Source organism: Suricata suricatta, chromosome 10, assembly GCF_006229205.1.
Source record: "Suricata suricatta isolate VVHF042 chromosome 10, meerkat_22Aug2017_6uvM2_HiC, whole genome shotgun sequence".
Classification (NCBI taxonomy): Eukaryota; Metazoa; Chordata; class Mammalia; order Carnivora; family Herpestidae; genus Suricata; species Suricata suricatta.
In genome coordinates this window covers 37,813,522-37,834,313 of record NC_043709.1, presented here as the reverse complement: position 1 = coordinate 37,834,313, position 20,792 = coordinate 37,813,522, and the positions used below count along the sequence as shown (strand labels likewise).

Below are 20,792 nucleotides of genomic sequence, written 5' to 3'. Positions count from 1 at the left end.
GTATGTATTAGCCTCAGCCATCCTCTCCTTCCATGAAATCCAAAAAGCTCTAGATTTTAAGAGTCTAATAATAATTCCATCTATCTGAGAATATTCTACTTTCAATTGCATTTCCACTAAATATGTAAGTATGCATAATTAATTCATAAAAGATTTTATTTCTATAAAAGTCCTTTAACCGTTTTCTGGTTATTTCCATTTCTTTGCAAAGGGGATTTATACATCCATCAACTTTCCTGATGACACTGTGAAGTTACTTTGCCCAAACTTGTTTGTATTTATCTACTTCTGCCCCAAATCCTGTCCCCTTTCTTACCAGCACTGCCTGAAATCTTACGTCACACAGTACAATTAATTATTAAAGCCCAGAATACATTCAGATTGGAGCATAGGACTCCAATCCTACCTCTCTAGAATGCCTTCAGCACTGCACATGTACTAAAAAAAAATCTAGCTACAGCAGGTCAGTTTCTTTATATTCCAGAAGGCAGAGAAATTAAGAGGTCAAATGCCCTGTCAGAATTCATTCAGCTAGGGGAGAGGACCAGAACTGAGGTCTTCTGTATTCAAGGCTAAGAGGTTTTCATTGGCTGGCTACCTTAAGGATTGTTGGGTTGTTTTTTTTTTTATATTTTTGAGGTAAACATTTAAAGTAATTGAGTAAGTTAATTTAATAGAATAATTCAATAATCTAATCAAGGTGAATCAACGGAAATGGTTTGACAGACAAGGCATGTTTCATCATCATTTCCTGGATACATACAGTCCATCATGCCACATTTACAGTGGCTTCAAACATTTACCCAGCAAGACAGCTGAATTATTGATCACAGTATTGTCTACAGTAAATGTCAAAAATAAATGACTGGGAGGAAAATGTACCATCGATAAATAAGATTCAAGAACTTCCCTAGGATACTCCTGACATCTTACAGTATCAGTATTATAATAGCATTCTTTATAACCATTTTACAAGTAACTAATTTGAAGGCATGCTTTTATCAACATTTCCAATATAAATATTTAATCTTTCTTTCCTTTTAGAAAATGCAAAATGTTCAGAGTATATAGCATGTATGTTGTCAGCAACTGTTTCATACACAGTCGGTCATGTACAGGTTAGAAGTTAAATCTGCACAGTAAATAATTGGGAGTATAAACACCTACTAGATTTTACAGCTTACACATTATTGTTGGGACAGTGTTTTCAGTAAGTACGTCTGCCCTTACCTTCTAGGAAAGACTCTCCACCGTGGTTCCATAAATACTTTATGAACCAACATAAAGTAATATGCTAATGATAGACTATTTACCCAGGGAGCAGGTGCACTCTCTGAGATGTTTCATCTCTGGTGTACCTTTGCTGTAGGATCAGTTAAGCCACTTTGAATTGTTCTTTTATTTATTTGTTTTGCTTCCCTCCCCTCTTAGATTCACCTGAACCTAAAATGGTGAGCGAGAGTCATCATGAGGCCCTGGCAGCCCCGCCAGTCACCACTGTTGCAACTGTACTACCACATAATGTCACGGAGCCCGCCAGTCCTGGGGAAGGAAAGGAAGATGCCTTTTCCAAGCTGAAGGAGAAGTTTATGAATGAGCTGCATAAAATTCCATGTGAGTACTATATATGGTTGGTAGAGTAAAAATAAATGCTTAAAAAATGACCTTATCCACTGGGGGTAAAAAAAACAGAACTCCTCTTAACATACCATAACCTTACATTTGATTTTTTTTTAATTATTGGCATGGTAACATCCCAATAATAAAATGGAGTATTAGAAATGGAATATTTCTTAAGTCTTTAAATACACTTTATACATGGAAGCCCAGTTTATAAAACATTTCTACCGTGTGTTTCATGCAGGTGGGTATCTTTTAACAATATCTGTTTTGCTCTAGAATATTAATATTTATGAATTGTACTGTAAATATTTTAGATTTGAATTTATGAAATTAGTCCATTGTAAAGATTACTCCTAAACAATAGCTAAAATGTACTAATATTGCAAGCTTGATTTCCTTTAATTTACTAATATATCAAATCTTCTGCACAGTTATTAAATTTTTCTTTGTTCTCATCAAGAAAAAAACCAAAACAACAATAACCTGTAGTTAAGTTTATTTGTATGAGTGTAGCGCTAAGTTCAAAATGTGGCATATAAATATGAAACAAGCTCTTTTTTCTTCAGACTTGAACATTTATCATGAACTAGACATTTTTCAGATGCTGAGAAAACAGATTTTGGCCCTCACAAAACTTATATTCTAGTGAGGAAAAGAAGTAATAAATCAATCTAGATACAAATATATATAGAAAGTCATGTGGTAATAAAAGAAACTAAAGAGGAGTAAGTGGAATATGGAAGGGCATAGAGGGTAAAACATTATTTTCTAGGATGACCAGGGCTGGTTTCTTTTGTAAGGAATCCTGGAAGTAGTGAGGGAGGAAATTATAATACCTAGAAATTTTAGATAAAGGCCCTTAGGCAAAAATCTGCAACAGCAAGGAGCCCAATGAGCCTTACACAGAATAAACAAGGTGGAGGTTACCAGAAGAGGAATTCAGACTGCAGCACAAGCCATACCATGCGGGCCTAGTGGATTATTCTATGGAACTTGGATTCTACTATGAGTGAAACAAAATGCCTCCAGAAGGTTTTGAGCAGAAGTGTCCCAGGATCTGACTCAAGTTTTTTAAAGATCATTCTAGCTACTGTGTTGAAAATGGGCTCTAGGAAGGCAAGGGCAGAAGACAAACAGGATGTTGCAGTAATTCAGATGAGAGATTTATTAATCCCTAAGGAAATTATTCTATAAGGTCATTGAGAAATCAAATGGAAAAAAAAAAAAAACAAGGGATCGACTTCTTATCCATCAGTGACTAACAATTTATTGATCTAATTTTAATGAATTCAAGTTCATCTGAGAGACACTCTTGGCATAGTTGCCAGTAATTACCATTCTCAACAGGAAGATCCATAACCTAGTGGAGATGGAGATGGCCCAGGAGATGAAGCCCTAGGATGAAGACCACAAGTTCTCTTTCCTGCTCTGCTACAGAGCTAATGGATGATCCCAATACAACTTCAAGGTCATAACTACCAGACATAAGCCAAAATGCATATATCATGGGGGCAAACGCTAACTTGAAATTTTATCAAAATGATTGCTTTAAGAGAAATGAGTTGGCAGAGAAAGAAATGAATAACATCAAATAAAATGCATATTCTGCTCATCTTGAACATCACCATCTCCTTCTTTCGAAGAGTAAGCAATATGAATGGAATGGCCAGATTAATACGTATGGGATTGAATGTTCCCCATGAATCCAAAAATCTCATTATCTCCTTTCCTTTAGGCTTTGCCTAAATGTCATCCTCTTAGTTAAGGACTTTCCCAACCATGCTGCTTAAAATGGTAACCCATTCGTCCCACATCTTTGCAGGCAACTCCTGTCTTCACCCTTGCTTTCTCACCATGGCATAGCTTTGCAAATGGTGCTAATTATTATTTGTTTTTAAATTGTTCTGACTCCCTCCAAAATAACATATGCTCTATGAGGTCAAGGAGTTGAGTATGTTCTTTTCGTGGTTCAACCTCAGGTGGTGCCTGGCACATATGAAGCACTCCATATCTACTTGTTGAATGAATAAATGAATGAATGTCAACTTAACTTATATCCTGAACCATGCTAGTAGACTTTGAGGTCTAAATATACTGAAAAATTAAAGCATATTAGAAATTTTATATTTTTAATGCTAGGAACTATTCCAACACTTGACCATGTCATGCACACTGAAGAAATCAGGTTGTTTCCACCTTGATAGTGACACTTCCATCTTTAGCCTTTCCTACTTAGAGCCAGTTATTCTGTATTTTATATTTCCCTCCTGCTTAGCAACAAGAAAACAGGCAGCTAGAAAAAAAATTATGAAATGCTTCCTTCTTTCCTTTGGCCAACCTCATTTCTTCCCAAGCTCTTGTGCCACCCCCATGACCCTTTCTTAGGCACTGGGCATGAGACCAGGTGATTCATCTGCTCCTCCATGGAGGTTTATTTTTTATCAGATAGAATGTCCAAGGATCTGGGTAACACCTATAAAAATATCATGCTTCTAGATCTCTACTTGATTTAATGGAAAGAAACAAGTCAACTGCCTAAATCTTAAAATACTATGGTAAATTAGAGTTAGAAAAACTTTTCATTCACGTAGTTTTATCAAAAACACCTAAATGTATATTTTACACCTTTATTTAATCTACCACAATTTTTACTGCCTGTGTAACTGAAATTTCTAATGGGCTTCCTATGCAGGGAGCAACACTAAACAAAAATAAAACATATCCTGAAAATCAAATTCCTTTAGGAGCATATGTTACATAAAGGTTATCACTTTTGACTTGGCATAATCTAGTGTGACACTAATGACAGGTAACAAATTAGAATATTAATTGATTTCAGTCTCTGAACTAAATCTTGGCTATCTGGCAGATGTGTTTTTTGCAAAATTGATAGCAAACAGCTTTAGTCTGTCACTTGAAATTCCCACTTGTGAGGAGAGAGGTGTCACAATGGCAAGGAGTTTGCATGTCATTAGTTGGGTAATCTGCACAGTCCAGCACGGAACATGTTCAAACCAAATTGCCTGGTGGTATCATCCATAACACCATGGGGCTTCAAATTTAAAAAATAAAATAAAATAAAATAAAATAAAATAAAATAAAATAAAATAAAATAAAAAGGAAACGATATATGCTGAGCATTTTTATCCTTCAATTCATTCTGCACACTGTTATCTAAATGAAGCAGACAAGGGTTTTCAGAATGTCTCTTTATTTTGCAACTTTGATTGTAATATGGCTGGGGTCATGGTTGGTTTGTAAAGCATGAACTCTATGTCATCCAAATAGCTATGATTAAGGTTTTGACATTCATGAGCTTCTTGAAGTAGAGTGCAACTTTCCTTGAGCACAGCAGAAAACCAAATAGCCCGAGCCTGTCCCTTAGTGCAGAGTAAGAGTGGATGAAGGGTAACGGTGTCATTTGTGCAGAAATACTACTGGATAAACAGTTTAACAGAGGGACTGAAAACACAAGCTCTGGACTCAGATTGCACGGGTTCAAATCTAAGCTCTACCACATACAAGTGCTGTGACCTGGAATGTTAATCTTCCTGGGGATCAGTTTCTTCCTGCGTAAAATGGGGATGAAAATATGATCTCCACCATAGGTTTGTTGTGTAAAGGGAGCAACGCCTATAGAGTGCTTAGCAGAGTGTCTGGCACAGCGTAAGCATTCTGCTGTAAATGTTAGCTAATATTAAACTCAAACTGCCATTTTAACAAATCTATTTCCATTTTAGAAATACCCACAATTCAGGTCAGGTAGAAACCTAAATTATGAAAATTCCAAAAACTTTGCAGCCAAATATGTACACACTGCATTCTCTGAACCCACTCCAATGATGCCTCACCTCAGAGTGATGAACTTCCTCCTGGTGTTTCCTCTACCTAGTATCACCTCCAACTTTTTCTTTTTTAGCTCCTATAATTTCACTTACTCCTTCATTCCTTTTAGCCTACACATATGCTCAAGGTTCACATATCTGAAAGAACCTAGCAAAATCTGGCAAACAGTAGGTGCTCAAGGAATGTTCGTTTTTCCTCTTTCATTAAGATTTTCTTCTCCTTACCTTACCTTACCTCTCTGACAAGCTACCATGCTAGCTTCTTCCTTCATACCTACACGAAAATTTATTGAAAAGCATAACCTTGATCCTGATATCTGTTTCTTCACATCCCGTCAATGACTCACCTCCTTGTACGCTGATTTCTATCCTGCATGTGACATTAAAATTGGTTTCCCTGGAGTCACCAGGGATGTCTTGATGCACAATTATGAAGGTTATGATCAACCTTCATTCAGTCAGATATTTTTGTTTCACTATCAGCCACCATCATCTGTAATTCTTGGTCCAAGGCTCTACTCTCATTTTCTCCTCTTCCTTCTCCACCCACTCCTCCCATTCTTTCATTGACTGGCCCTCCTTTTTCATTGCCTTTCCTTCTCCCAAAGTGGTAGAGGATCCAGGATTACATTGTTAACCCTGTTCTGTTTTTTGTTTTGTTTTGTTTCAACATGCTCTTCCCAATAAGAGACCTCACTATCATCCTTGCCTCCCTGATCTATTTCAGCTCCAATCCTATACCTGCAATTCATTTAAGCCCCATTAATTCTGCTCATGAAAAACTTCTCAAAACCAGCCTGCACTCTCACATTCCAGTGTCTTCTCTCATGCTTTTCTCTCTTCCTGGACTCCCTTTCCCCAACAACACTGACACATTTTTTTCGTATCATCCAAGACCCAGTTCAAATGTTATCACTTGGATGAGAAGTTTCTTCATTTCCAAAGGCAGAATTGTGTGGGTCTTCTTCCAACCTTTCAGAGCATTTCATGAAAACCTTCATCTTGGTTATTTGGTTTTATTTGGGACGTGTCCATCTCACTGAAATGTGAATTCCTCCAAGATAGGAACCATTTCTCCCACATGTTTGTATTTTCCATGCTCTGAAAGTATGTGACACCATGCCAGAAACTGGATAGATTTTTATGATATTACAAATCTAATTATACCAAACATTATGCCAAATGGTCTTTGTGCCATGCTTGGAGAAGCTGATCTAGGAAATAATAGTTTTCAAACTATTTTAACCAAATGAAGCAGCAGAAAAGCCTCAATTTATCACATGAATTAAGCAAATCCAGCTGCTGTGGTGAGTTCAGTGTCTTCCTCACCCTCATTTCCCCTCAGAGCAACAGCCAACGACATCCGACAACCAGTAGTGACATAGGTGGTTAAGCACAGACAAATCAGTGATAAAATGTACTGCAGTAACTTTGCTTTCCCTCGAGTGACTGCAGGATGAACATAATGTCATTGTCATAGATCATGTCGCTGCTTTATGTTAATGTCATGAACGTAATGCTGATGCGAGAAGAATTTCAGACCAAATGAAAAGAACCCTTAGGAACCTACAGGAATCCATGGTGTGTGAAAAGCAATAATTATTATAGTGATTGCCAAACTTTACTGAGGACTTAATGTGGAAATATGTGCTGTGCATAAAATCAATCTGCATCCTGCCTTGTAAAAAGCCTACTAAGTGAGAATAATTATCCTCCTTTTACACATAAGAAAGCTCGGGCTTAGGAAGGTAAGTGGTTTGTCTAGGAAGTTACACATGTTACAGATTGTAGGTACAGAACTACATCAGGAAAAGTCTCACAGTTTATGACTACACCTTAACAGAATATCACAGACTGCACACCATCTGCACTGTTCCTTATCACAACTAAGCATTAGGATTAGCATTAGGATCTTAGTGTCTGTTCAGAAATATTGCTTGATATTTGTCTTTTGATAGGTTTTAATTTTTGCTATGTTTTAAAAGACTGAATACTTGGAACACAAATTTAATACTAATTAAGAGTTTCTCATTACATTATCCAGATTTACAGTAGACACCCATTTACCTTATGCTTGTGCAATTCTTTAATAACTCATTACTAACTAAGTACTGATAGTTAGATTTTGTTTCGTTGTACTGATGAACTCTGTAGAGGACTCAACTTCAGCTCTCATTTATTGACTCAATTCTTCCTCTCACTTCATAAAAGCACTGCCTAAAATGTGAAGTGCTATTATTGTTAATTTCTAGTAAATTGAAATATCTCAAATGAAAAAAATGTACAATGATTGTTATTTGCAGAGCAAAGCAAGTCCTTTGTAATACTGAGGGGCTTCATCAATGCAATGCTGAAGGAATCAATTCGGGACAAGAACACTTAGAGATAAGGGTCACAGTTCCTCACAGCACAATGTAGTAATTTGTCCTTACAGTCAAAGGTTTTTCATTAAATTTTAGTTTATTTCATCATCTTTTTAAGTTTAATTCTGGCTCAAAATGTAGGAAATGCCTGTGTGTGTGAGAATACAGAGAGAAATATTTAAGAGCTCCCATTAGTAAAAACTTAATCCTGTAGCACTGAGTCAGTTCGGTTTTCAGTAGAGTTGGCCCAGCCTCCTGCAGAATAGTCTGAGTATTCATCGGGCCATGTTTAGTGTGCTAAAAAATGGGCATGAAGGACAAGCATTTAAAGGCCATGGGTGTAGGACCTACAAATCTACAAAAACGTGAGACAGTTTCACAAAATGAAAACTATTTCCACATTCTGCTCAATTTTCAAAATCTCCATAGGACACACATATAGAAGGAAACCCTGTTTATAATTATCGAAGCTTAGAACAACTTGGCATATAAACATAGCACAATGTGTTTTTGCATGTTTTAATATAAACTGAATATTCTAGCTGTTATTGTAACATTCACCCTACTTCTGATCTTTTATTTTCTCCCAATCTTTAAAAATCTTCTGACTCTCTCACTTCTCTAAATCCAAAATCCCTTTTAGCAGTTGCAAGTATGTGATTATTTCATTGTGTCTTCTAGTACAGTTATACCTGAAGATCTTTATAATGAAATAGAAATTATTCCATTATAAACTATTTTCTCATTTTTAAAATTTTCCTTATCCCATTTTCTTGACCTCTAAAAATTATATATGTAGACAAGTTGTGTTATTTATTCTTGGTGAGTAAAAGGAGCATTATAAAGTATTTGTTATAAACTGGGACATTGTGTAGAATACTGATTTTAAAGAGCAAGTCTGCAATAGGACTCCATTCAACAGCCTGTGTTCAGTGGGGAAACAGAACAAAGCACATGCGACTGGTATTTCAGGAAAGTTGTTTGTGTTCAGGGTGTCCTTGAATCGTGTTTCCCTCTTGGATGCCTATTATGCAGAAAATTCCCCCAAGAAATTCATGCCTTTCAAATGATCTAGTGTTGAGGGATTTTATAAACTTCCAAAGCATAGGTGATACAGAGTGACAGGAAATGCATAAAGCCACCAAGTGAATTAAGATCTCAGCTAAGTTTCTAAACCTTATTTAGCTATATTCCTCTAGCATTTCAAGGACATTAAAGAGGACATTTCAAGGACATTACACTTGAGGACAAGGAGAGTGGCTATTTTGGACATACATTGAAAATAACTTAGAAGTTACCTTGCTGAAATACTTTACAAATAATACAAGTATATTTTTAAATAGTTTTAAGTATCCACTCCTCAACTTATACCAGTTGCATGTCAAACTACAGGAGCATTTTCACCAGAGGAAGCCTGATTCCAAATGCAAATGTAGAAAGGAAACAACAGAAAGAGACCATCTGAGAGACCCTGGCTTTCTCCTCACTTTTTTTTTTTAACAGTTTATTGTCAAATTGGTTTCCATATAACACCCAGTGCTCTTCCCCACAATGCCCTTCTCCTCACTCTTAACGAAGATGTAGATCCTTTATTGTGGGACTGACAATTTGTGCCAGTTTCCATACAATTGAACAAAGAATTTAAAGGCAGAAACTGGAGGGGAGATCTATGACGTACTATTATATATAGATTTTTAGCACTTGACTGTATTTTTTTGTTCTGATTCTCATGTATGAGGATACTACACTTAATGGTTTAAATATGGTATCTTCTGATACCCTGGTCTGCCTTTGAAGTGAACTTAGAGACATATAAATAACAATTAAGAAGACTTTGATCCATTAAAAGGTTTCCTCACCAAACACTTTGAATGAAACTGCTGTCCTGGTGGACTTTCAACCCACTTAAACCCTCTCCCTTTTTCTTTTCTCTTTTGAGCTATTTGCACACATACAAGTTAAAATAAAAAGAAGGGGGCCAATGGGAAAACTACAAGTGACAGAAATATGCCATTTACTAAACGTAGTATGTGCCTGTCCACAGAAACTTAGAACAGATCCAGGATCTCAGTGTAGTAAGCCTTAACTGAGTTGTACAGCTCGATGCCTTGAAAGTAAATGTTATGGTAATAATTTCCTTTTCATAAAGATAAGATCCAGTTCTATAAAATCAGTAAGCCATTACAGTGAATTGGAAGCATTATTGTTATAATCATGTAAATATTACTCCCTAAATTCTTGAGTACACTTTAGTAGCCCTGAGTGTTAACACGTTGTCCAGAATGCTATATAAGTCACTCGATTCTGGTCTAGTATTAGTTACTAACCCAAGTTGGGACAGCATTGTTTGCTATGATGAAAGGCCAGGGTGTGAGTTCTCGAGTTGGTCTGTCTGGGTATGAAATCATGGTCCTGTCATTACTAGTGTCTCACCTTGGGCACATCATTTAATCTCTCTGTAAAACAAGAGTAATAATAGTACTTAAGCTCTGGGAAGGTGTGAGCAAAGTGGTACTAATATATAAGGTATTACATATATAAATAATATTCAAAATCCAAACTTCCAATATATATGTAGACAGCACCTACTATGTATGAGGCTGTATATGACAGTCTAAGGATCTCAATCCAAGCTTGTAATTTCAACTCATTTCTAGGCCTTGGTGGCATTGTAGACTCATAATTCTGCCAGAGGAACTCCAAACTAAAAAACCTTAGCAAGACATCAATGATGTTTTAGAGACGATTTGATATGGCTCGTATATATGTTCCCACTTCATGTCCCACTCTTCACTTTTCCTTCTGCTGCACAGAAATGCTTAGAGTTACTGAATTTATTATTCATAGTGTTCCAAGCTTCCAGGTCTTGGTACAAATTCTCTGCCTAAAATGTCTTGCTTATCTGACTGGACTATTTCCAATTTTCCTTCAGAACTCTACTCCATCTTAAAGGTCTTCTTGTCGCTTCCTAATCTATGAGTGAGCAATTCACTTTTTGTAATAAGTCTTCATTTTACATTTGTTTAGAATTTTCACTTTATATTTTACTTATCTGTGTTTTCTCTCTTAATACCAACCAATCTACATGAGACCAGAACACTGTACTTTCACCTTTCTGTCTCCAGTCTCAGCATGAAACTTAATTCACAGTAGGTAGGATTATTCTTCTCTAGCTCAAGAGATCCTAGATAATCATACTATCAAGAAATGGGCTTCCGCTAATAGATGCAGAAAGCAGATTGGTGGCTGCCAGTGGCAGGAAGTTGGTGGGGATGGGTAAAGTGGAGGAAGGGGGCCAAAAAGTACAAACTTCCAGGTATAAGATAAATAAGTCCCAGGGATGTAACATACAGCACAGTGAGTACAGTCAATACTGTATTGTATATTTGAAAGTTTGAAAACTTTTAAGATCTACTTAAAAGTTTTCATCACAAGGAAAAATAAGTAACATGTGTGGAGCTGGATGTTAACCAGACTTTATTGTAGTCATCATTTTGCTATATAAATATCAAGTCACTATGTTGTAAACTTGAAACCAACATTATGTGTCAATTATACCTCCATGAAGGGAGAGAGGAAAAAGAGAAGGGAGGGAAACAGAAAAAGAAAGAGGGGAAGGAAGGAAGTGAAGGAAAGAGGGAGGGAGGGAGGGGTCTTACTGGAAAGGAGTAATAATAATGCTCAGAGGTGAGATTAACATAACCCAGGACTAAAGACGGGCTTACCTACAGAGCCATTTTGCTTTGCCCTCAACCACAAAGCACCACACAACCATCCTTTATCTTTCATCCTCTCTTATTTTTCGCTTTCCTCAACCTTTCCATAACTTTGTCATTTCCTGTTCTGTTTTCTATCCCTTTTGCCTGTGCTGAATAAAACTGTTCCCTGCCTGTTTTATTCTTTGGCCTGGTGGCAGCCCAGGCTCATTCACCACTAAGATAACAAGCAGCTACCAAAATGGTACAAAGGGCAAATGGTGGTCCCCACAAGCATTTTTATTCAAGTGGAGATCTAGGACTTAGTTTCATCTTTTAGTTTTAAAAAATTTAATGTATTGGAATGCCCAAGAAACAAGATGAACTCATTTCTTATGACCACTGCTGTACAACACAACCCAGTTTCTTGTGCTTTCGTTGAGAATTCAAAGACAACTGAAAGCGTGTTAGACGCAGCTTTCCCAGTAATGGGTACTTTTGTTAGGTTTTCTTGGGGGAAGTTTCTCGGTTTCACCTCATCAGTTACACAAAACACTGCAGTTTAGTTTTTAGCTATTCTTGAGACCAATGATGCCACAACTGTGGATGTCATTTGAAGTGGTGCTCCAAAATGGCCTCCTAGCCATCTTCTGCCCACACCAACTGAACTGTTCCATGTCACCTCACCTTTTTACAGCTGCTGGCATCCACTTACCTTCCGTCTCCATATTTGTTACTATGGCTCTAATGCAATTTACCTGGCTGCCTTCCAGTAGAGATCTGTTTTTGCTATTTTGCATTAAGTAGTCTTCAGCTGTAACACTAATGCTCCTGATGTGAAAGCCCAGACACTTCCACAGAGTTTAAGTTTAATAATCTTTCTAAAAGTTGAACATGATTTTACCAGTGCTTCAATTGCAAGAACATACAGACTATTCCCCAAAGTCAGTTCTTCTACTTTTATCTTCCACTGAAGTTTGATCCAGCTTGTGCTGTTAGCTGGATTACACGGTTTGCCCTTTCACGCAGCCAAAGACAGTGGGACCTATACTTAAAAGGCACCCAATGCCATGTACCTTACCCTTACTAATACTCTTTTCTCCCTTGGTTTCTGATACTTCACACTCTAATCATCTTCCTCTATATCTGAGTGTTTGCTTTCTCTTTGGCTCCTCCAAACACTTACAGCATGTTCTTCCCAAGGATCTGCCTCTGGCGTTCTTCCACCACTATGATTCTTCATAATTTCAGGACTTTCAATCCTGTATTTATATAAATCATACTCAAAACTCAACTTCTACCTTTGATGCTTCTACTAATCTCACTCTGTAATAACTTTAAGGAATTTAATAAACTTTATTAAGGAATGGTTTACACATAATAAGATGAACCTATTGGAGATGTATAGTCTGAACACTTTGACAATATGCAATGTAATCCTCACTCAAAAAAATCTCTCTAGTCCCTTTCCAGCAATTTCTGCCCTAGTTCTAAATAATGACTGATATGCTAATACTATAAATTAGTTCTGACCGTTCTAGCATTTCCTAAAAACAGAACCATATACTGCATAGTCTTTTGTGTCTGGTTCACGTTTCTTTCACTAATATTTTTGAGATTCATCAATGTTCTTATTTGTGTCAGCCATTCCTTCTCATTGTTCCAGTAGGATTCCACTGTAAAGATATTCACAGTTCATTTATATGCTAATGGATATTTAGGCCATTTGTAGTTTGGGCTCTTAAAAATAAATCTGCTATAAATACTCTTGTACAAGTCCTATAAACAGGTATATATGTTTATGTTTCCTTTTCTCTTGGAGAGAACCTAAGTGTGGAATTACTGGGTAGTATAGTATGTACATTAGATTTTAAAAATTGTCAAGCTGTTTTTCTACAGTGGTTGTATTAGTAACATCTCACCGGTGATGTATCAGAGTTCTAATTGTTTCACCTCCTGGAAGTCTGTACTGTTTGGCCAAATATCTCCCCACTTGCACTACCTGGCAAATGTTTTCTTAAAGGGACACAAGCAAGAAAAAGTGGATAAATCCAATTCCTCAAAAATAAAGAATTCTGCTTTTTGGAATGCACCATTAGTAAAAAGGCAAGTCACAAACTGGGAGAGAATATCCACAATATATATATTTAATAAAGAAAGTGCTTCCAAAATATATTTGGGGGAAAAAAACTCTTACAAACCACTACAAAAACAAGCAAAAATCTGAACACTCGATGTAAGAAGATACACTGAACTGATAAATTCATGTCAAGATGTTCAACATTTTTAGATATTTGGGAAATACAAATTAAAGCAACAACGAGTTACATTTTTGAAGGCTGTTTAGGAACCATACATCTGTATATGCCATTTGCAGGTGAAGTTAAGTATATCCAAAACTAAACTCATCTTTTCCTCAGCAAAACAGATACATACACGTATACATTCCTCTAACCTGAAACTTACAACCCTAGTATCATCTTTAACTCTTGCCCTCATTGTCCAGCTTGTTAACAAGTCCTATTACTGCATTCTCAGTCACCTCTCTCCCTTACGTTCCCACTGCTACTGCTCTATTTGGGCTCTCATCCATGTTACAGTCATTACAGCCTACTAAGAGGCCTCTCCACAACAATTTGCCGCTGCTAGCCACCCCATTGTACATAAATTTTCCGGATGCTTCTTCCTGAAGCCCCACTCTGTACATGTAAGTCTCTTGCTTAGATACCTTTAGTAATTCCCCCTTAGCCAACTTTTAAATTCCTCATTTGTCATCCAAGTATCCTCCGTAGTATAGCCCCAACCTACCTTTCCAAACTTATTTCAACTTCTCTCAACTGAATTATTCACTGTCCCACAGATAAGCGCCTACATTTCCTGCCTTTATACCTTAGTCTTCCTTAGTCTGTGGTGTTCCTACATTTAAAATGTCATTACTCCCATCTCTGCACATCCAAGTCTCTGCATCCTAAAGGATTAAGGCTCAGTTAAATTGCTAGCTCTTCTATAATGTTCTTACTAAACACCCATATTACTCCTTTAATATGCTTATCTTCTACCATGCAGTATATTATGTTCATATCTTTTCTTCCTCCATGGACTTTAAGTTCTTGGAAGGTACCCTCATTTCTTTCCTTCTCTTGATCACAAGCTTCATGCCCTACAAAGAGTAGGCATCAATAAAGGTATATAGCATGGATGAAGGACTGGTGGGAGGAGCACCGAGTAAGTTATCAGTCTTACAGGCAAGATAAGATGTGCATAGAAACAGTAACAATAAAAGACGTGATGCATGCTCAAACCTCAGAGATGTATAGAAGATTAATCAAAAAGACGACTGCCAAAGTAAATGGGAATTTATTTGGAGAGGGCCATCAATATCAGATTAAGGTTCTTAGACTTTATTTAATAGTTAAAGAGGAGCCAGGAACCATTCAAGATATTTAAACATGGAAGTAACACAATTACAGTTTTGTTTCAGAAACATCAATCTGGTGGCAGTGTGGGGGCAGGACAGATTGCCCTCCTCTTGCAAGGGGAGGGCCGGGAAAGAGGGATGAGACAGAAAAGAGGTAATTGAAGGAACACTGCAGAAAATGAAAGCCTAATCTGCTGTGGAAGGAAAGGCACGGATGTGACAGACCCTGTGAACATGCAGTTGCCAGGCACTGCAAGTGGATGTGAGGTGTCAAGGCAAAAGAAAATAAGGACTAATTCCAGAGAAGCTTGGCACTATGGCAGGGTCATGCTCTGTAGGGAATAAAAATGTCAAAGAACGATCAGCATTGGAAACTGAGGCCTGGGAGTTGTGCACATATCAATTTAGGTTGTGAAAGTGGGTAATTATAATTCTTAAGAAGGTATAATGGGGGGGAAAGAGAAAGTGAATGATAAATTCTTAAAATTTAAAACTCATGGATGAATGAAGACACTGACAAACAAATAGATAAGCCCAGAGAGTAGTGCGTCAAATGGAAGTGCAAAGTGTCACGTAAGTGAAGTAAGAGGAATTTCTGAGAAACGGTAGCCAATCTGATCCAAAAGAAACTTATTAAACATACTCCTAATGAAGTCCGGGAGAAACAAGAATGACTAATGCATGTAATCTGTCCTGCTGGTTGGTATTTTCAGTCCAGTGGAGGACAAGGAGCAGATATCATCATCATCATCATCACTGCCAATAATTTCTGAGTAATTAGTAAGGCCCTCATCAGTATATTATGGTTTGACCAATCAGTACTAACAACCCTGCTATTTTATTTTTTTAGGAGAGTGTAAAGAATCCTTTACTACAGGGCATAATAAAGTATGTACATGTAAGCAAAGCACAAAGGAGGAAGAAATGATATGGGAATAACAGAGAAAGTTAAAAAAAAAAAAAAGAGAGAGAGAGAGAGAGAGGTGGCCCTTCCATTATTCCATTGTGCCTTGAGCCAAAGGATGATTTGCACACCTAACAAATTGACAGAAAGCCATTCTATACTGAATGACAAGAGTTGTTCAATAGGAGTTGTGATTACCATCACAGAGTTTTATGGTTAACAGTTTGGTTGGTGTAATTGGATTGTAAGATACATTGAATGATGGGACTGAAATAAAAAGCATGTGACCTCATTTTTGAGGACATTTAATGCTTTGCAAACCTGGTCCTACCTTACTCTATAAATCATAAAGCTCTATGAAATTTAAGGAATAGGGTATGATCTGACTTTTTTCTTTTTGACCATGAGAAGGAGTAACTAGAGATATAAGCATCCAGGCATGGCAAATGCTATAGATAGATCACAAAAGACCATGACTGAGAAAAGGCCAGCAAATTTAGATCTCTTTGTTGACCTTGGAAAACCTCGTTTCATTAGAGAGCTGGAATCTAAAATCAGCTTGCTGGGTGTGAGGTGACAAGCTAAGAAGTGAGAAAGCAAGGTGAGAAAGTGAAAGCAGTGTTTGTGATCTCTTCTCTCCTGAGAGAACAAACAGAATTCTAGCCATGCACTTAACAGGATGATGACAAATTGGGTAAGTGTTGAGGCAGTGAATAGACTAAGAGAAAAGGAAACAGATTGTCATTACCATAGGCAAAGCTAACTCTTTCCTGGCTGTTTCTTAACACTACCACATGTCTACACCCCTGGGACTATCACTAATCCCTCACGTGTTTTGCAACAGAAGTTACTTGGGAGCCTGGAGTTGGTGATAGTCTACTAATAGCTAGAATGTTAGAAAATATAATCCACTCAAATTACTAATGCTCTTTGACTGTAAAGTACTGCTGAGGCCATATGTCAACATATTTGGACTATTTTTTCCTGCTTCCTTTATCAGAGTCTCCCTTGGACTTTCCATAGGTTTCACGCCTATGACACTTGCCAGTTTCATTATTTTGTTAGAGCAATTTGCCTTATTCTTCCAGATTAGTCCAAATTCTTTGGGGACAGAGATGGACATTGTCATATATATTGTTCCTAGAGAGTAGACAGTAAATAATTATTTACTGAATTAATTTGGACTATGTTTTGCTATTATAAGCACAATATAAAAACTGGTTTGTGGAGAGACCTATTAGTTTTTAGTGCTGCATAAAAGGTACAACATAATAATGTCAACAAATACACAATAATTTCACAATTACATGGATCAGGAATCTGGCATCGTTTAGCTGGAAACTTTTATCAAGGTCTTACAAGACACCCAACGTGTCAGTTGGAATATGAAAAGAGAACTCAGGACCCTCTTCCAAACTCTTTCAGATTTAGGGAGAAGTTCAGTTTCTTGTAGGATTGAGACTTTCACTTCCTGGAGGTACCCTTTTCAAAGGCAATTTACAACATGGCTGTTTGTTTTGTCAAGGCTAGGAAAAGATCATCTCTCTCTCAACTCAGGCAGGACTCAGGTCCCTCCTGCAGGACTTTCACCTGATTAAGTCAGACCCACCCAGAATCATCTCCCTTTTGATTCAAAATTAACAAATTTAGAGCTTTAATATATCCCTACACCCCTTCCATTTAAAGTAACCTACCCACACGCAAGGAGAGAGGATTATAAGGGGGAGTGTGTACATGCAGTGGTGAGGGGAAGGGAGGGAGAAGTTTTGGGAACCATCTTAATGTTCTACTTAAAACAGATTCGGAAAAGCAAAGAGCACAAGAATTTTTAGTTAATGAGAAGCAATAGAGATATTCTTTTCCCTAATGTCAATTTGGACTATGTACATTTAATTTTTCTATTTCTTACTTTTTTAATAAAAGTGGATTTGACCTGGAAAACATCACTCTTATTCTCATTTTGTTCTTCATTTTGGTGGCATTTCATTACAACCACTGTCGTATATTTTTGCAGCGCTCACAGCAGCCAGTTATAGTGGTGAGATGTTACCGTGCAGATTCTTCGGTATCTGAGCAATGTGGGAAAGTGTAAACGCTAAAGCAGTGTGCTATTCATACCTCTCAGTCTAGCGAATCCTTCAAAGTCTCTGTTTTAGTAATGGCAATTAGTTCATTTCAACAGGTTTCAGAATATCTATAAAAACACTATTGGATCCTGAGTTGGAGATGCTGTTCCAATTCTAAACGTTTGCTTTAAGCAACTGACTGAGAGGCATAGTTTCTGTTTTTAGTATGAGCCCAGATGTAGGAGTTAGAAGTATGAGCTATACTCGATATGCTTATTAGAAATTCTAAGTTTGACCTATTCTTGTTTTAAAATAATTATGTGTTACAAGTTTAACACTCTCCTTTATAAGGAATATGCATATTAACAGAAATGTGAAGGAGTATACTTTATTCTTGAAAAAAAGGGGGAGGGGAATTCTTCTGTATCAGTAAAGCTCTCTAAAAGACTTAAGATTTAGATTCTTACCATAGCTTATATTTCAAAAACTGTTTCAAATACACATGAGGTGAGCCTCTTAGCCTTCCTGAAAGGGATCTCTTTCTGGGTAAGAGGGAGTTTTCAAAAATATTCAAAATACTCAAACATAGTATAAAAACAAATTATTTTTTAAAACCCAGTAATGAAAAGTATATTTTAGCCATGAACTGCTAAGATGGAAAACTCATTGTTTACTGGTTTTGAAACCAGTCTAACCCTAAGCCATATCAGCCAAATAATAGAGATTTATACACTGATACCCAGCAGCCATATTTATTACATGCAGCACATTTCAACAGGAGTCTGGTTTCTTCCTAGCATTGATTGTGAAAGAATGCTAAGAAAACCCTATGAGGAAAGACTCTAGAAAAAAATTATTTTTTGAATGAGGACTTTTTTACCCTGGCAACTTTTGAGTATGTTTTTCAGAGCACAAACTGTGTTTTTAAAAATCAGAGGAAAATAAATAGAAAATAAGTGGAGCTGGTAGAAAGAAAAAAATTATGTATCCACATTAAAAAATTAGAAATCTATTTTTTGGGGTGCCTGGATGGCTCTGTTGGCTAAGCATCTGAAATCGGCTCAGGTCATGATCTCACAGTTCGTGGGTTTGAGCCCCACGTCGGACTCTGTGCTGACAGCTCAGAGCCTGGAGCCTGCTTTGGATTCTGTGTCGCCCTCTCTCTCCCATTCATGCTCTGTGTCTGTCTCTCAAAAATAAGTTAAATATATATATATATATAATATATATATTTATATGTATATTTCAATGTAGAAGTACATAGTAGGTGTTATGGGTTGAACTACTCAAAAGATATGCTCAAATCCTAACACCAAGTACCCAGGAATGTGACCTTATTTGGAAATAAGATCTTTACAGATCTAATTAAGTTACAATCATTTACTGGAGCAGGGTAGCTCTTAACCATAAATGACTTATGGCATTAAAAGAAGAGACACGAAGACAGAGACACACAGGGAGAAAGCAAGGTGGCAAAGGAAGCAGAAATTGGAATGATGTATCTACAAGGCAAGAAACAAAGACTACCCTCAACACCAGAGGCCAAAAGAACAACAAAGAACAGATTCTTTCCCATAGTCTTTAGGGAGGGCATGGCCCTGTCTACACCTTGATTTTGGGACTTCTAGGAAAAGAAGAATAAACGTTGTGGTAAGCCACCTAGTCTATGGTAATTTGTTTCAGCAGCTCTAGAAAATTAATTCAGTGGCCAAGTTGCATGAGAATCACCCAGGCTTTTGTGAATGAATGATAGATCTCTTCCCATCTCTGCCCAAGTTCATTCCCAATCACATCCCTTCCAGGAGAGAGTGTCACTTGATAAGGAGAAAAATGCTAAGAGGCTAAGGAAGCCAGATACTTCATCCACCTTCATCTTCCCTCTGGCTATTTAATTGTACTTTCAATCATGTGAAGAAGTAAGACTTTGGCCAGATGCATTTCTGCCCAGAGGGACTCCCCCATGTGCCGAGCTTATTGGAAACTACTTTATACACTACAGTTTAATCATCTCAATAGCTACCACTTACTGAGTACATACCCAGGAATCTACAGGCACTGTGCATGATCTGACTTATTCCTTACAACAACCCTATGAAGTAAATGCTAATATTACTCCCAGTTTACAGAAGAGGAATTGAAGGTTAGGGAGATTTAGTTACCAAGGCCAATCAACTACTAAATAGCAGCAGAGGATTCAGACTGAAGCCTGGAGGTCCCAAAGCCATCCAGCCTACAAGATGCTTTCTCTTCCCATAATATCCATAGTACAGCTGGGTGTTGTATTTAATATTTAACTTGTGTATGAGGGCACTGTAGACTGAATGTTAGTGTTCCCTCACAATTCATATGCTAAAACCTAATCCCAATGGGATGGGATTTGGAGGTGGGACATTTAAGAGGTGATTAGGTCATGAGGGTAGAGCCCTCATGAATGAGATAGTGCCCTTACAGCACATGGCAAAAAGAAAGCTGTCTGTGAACCAGGAAGTAGGTTCCCACTGGACACTGAATCTCCCTGTGTCTTCATTTTGCCCCCAAAACTATGAAAACAAATTTCTGTTATTTATAAGTCCACCAGTCTGTAGTATTTTTTAATAATAACCCAAAAGGACAAAGCCAGGGCATTTGCCACTTTTCTCCTAAAATTGTTTCCAAAATTTGAAAAGAACAATTTTTTCTTTTCTTCATTTTTCATGGACTTGTTTTTCTCTACAGTTTGTTAAAGAGGATTTCTTAAATTACTCGAGTATAACCACATGCTTTCTCGCATTTCAGTATCAAGCAAAACATCAGACAGAGGGCATTTTTTTTTCACATTGATGCAACTTTGCTGGTAAATTAAGAGAATACTTGTTAGATTCTTCTTGTGTCTTTACTA

General features: G+C 37.2%; 1 protein-coding gene across 3 annotated transcripts in view; it reads left to right on the top strand.

Annotated features, from left to right (window-relative positions):
• SYT1 (synaptotagmin 1) overlaps nucleotides 1–20,792 on the top strand; it is a 533,656-nt gene that overhangs the window by 327,131 nt on the left and 185,733 nt on the right. For all 3 annotated transcript variants that reach the window (XM_029954928.1, XM_029954926.1, XM_029954927.1), the window contains one exon: nucleotides 1,432–1,614. In XM_029954928.1, the coding sequence (XP_029810788.1) occupies nucleotides 1,449–1,614 (166 nt within the window). In that variant the 5' untranslated portion in view covers nucleotides 1,432–1,448. The remainder of the gene's footprint in view (nucleotides 1–1,431; nucleotides 1,615–20,792) is intronic.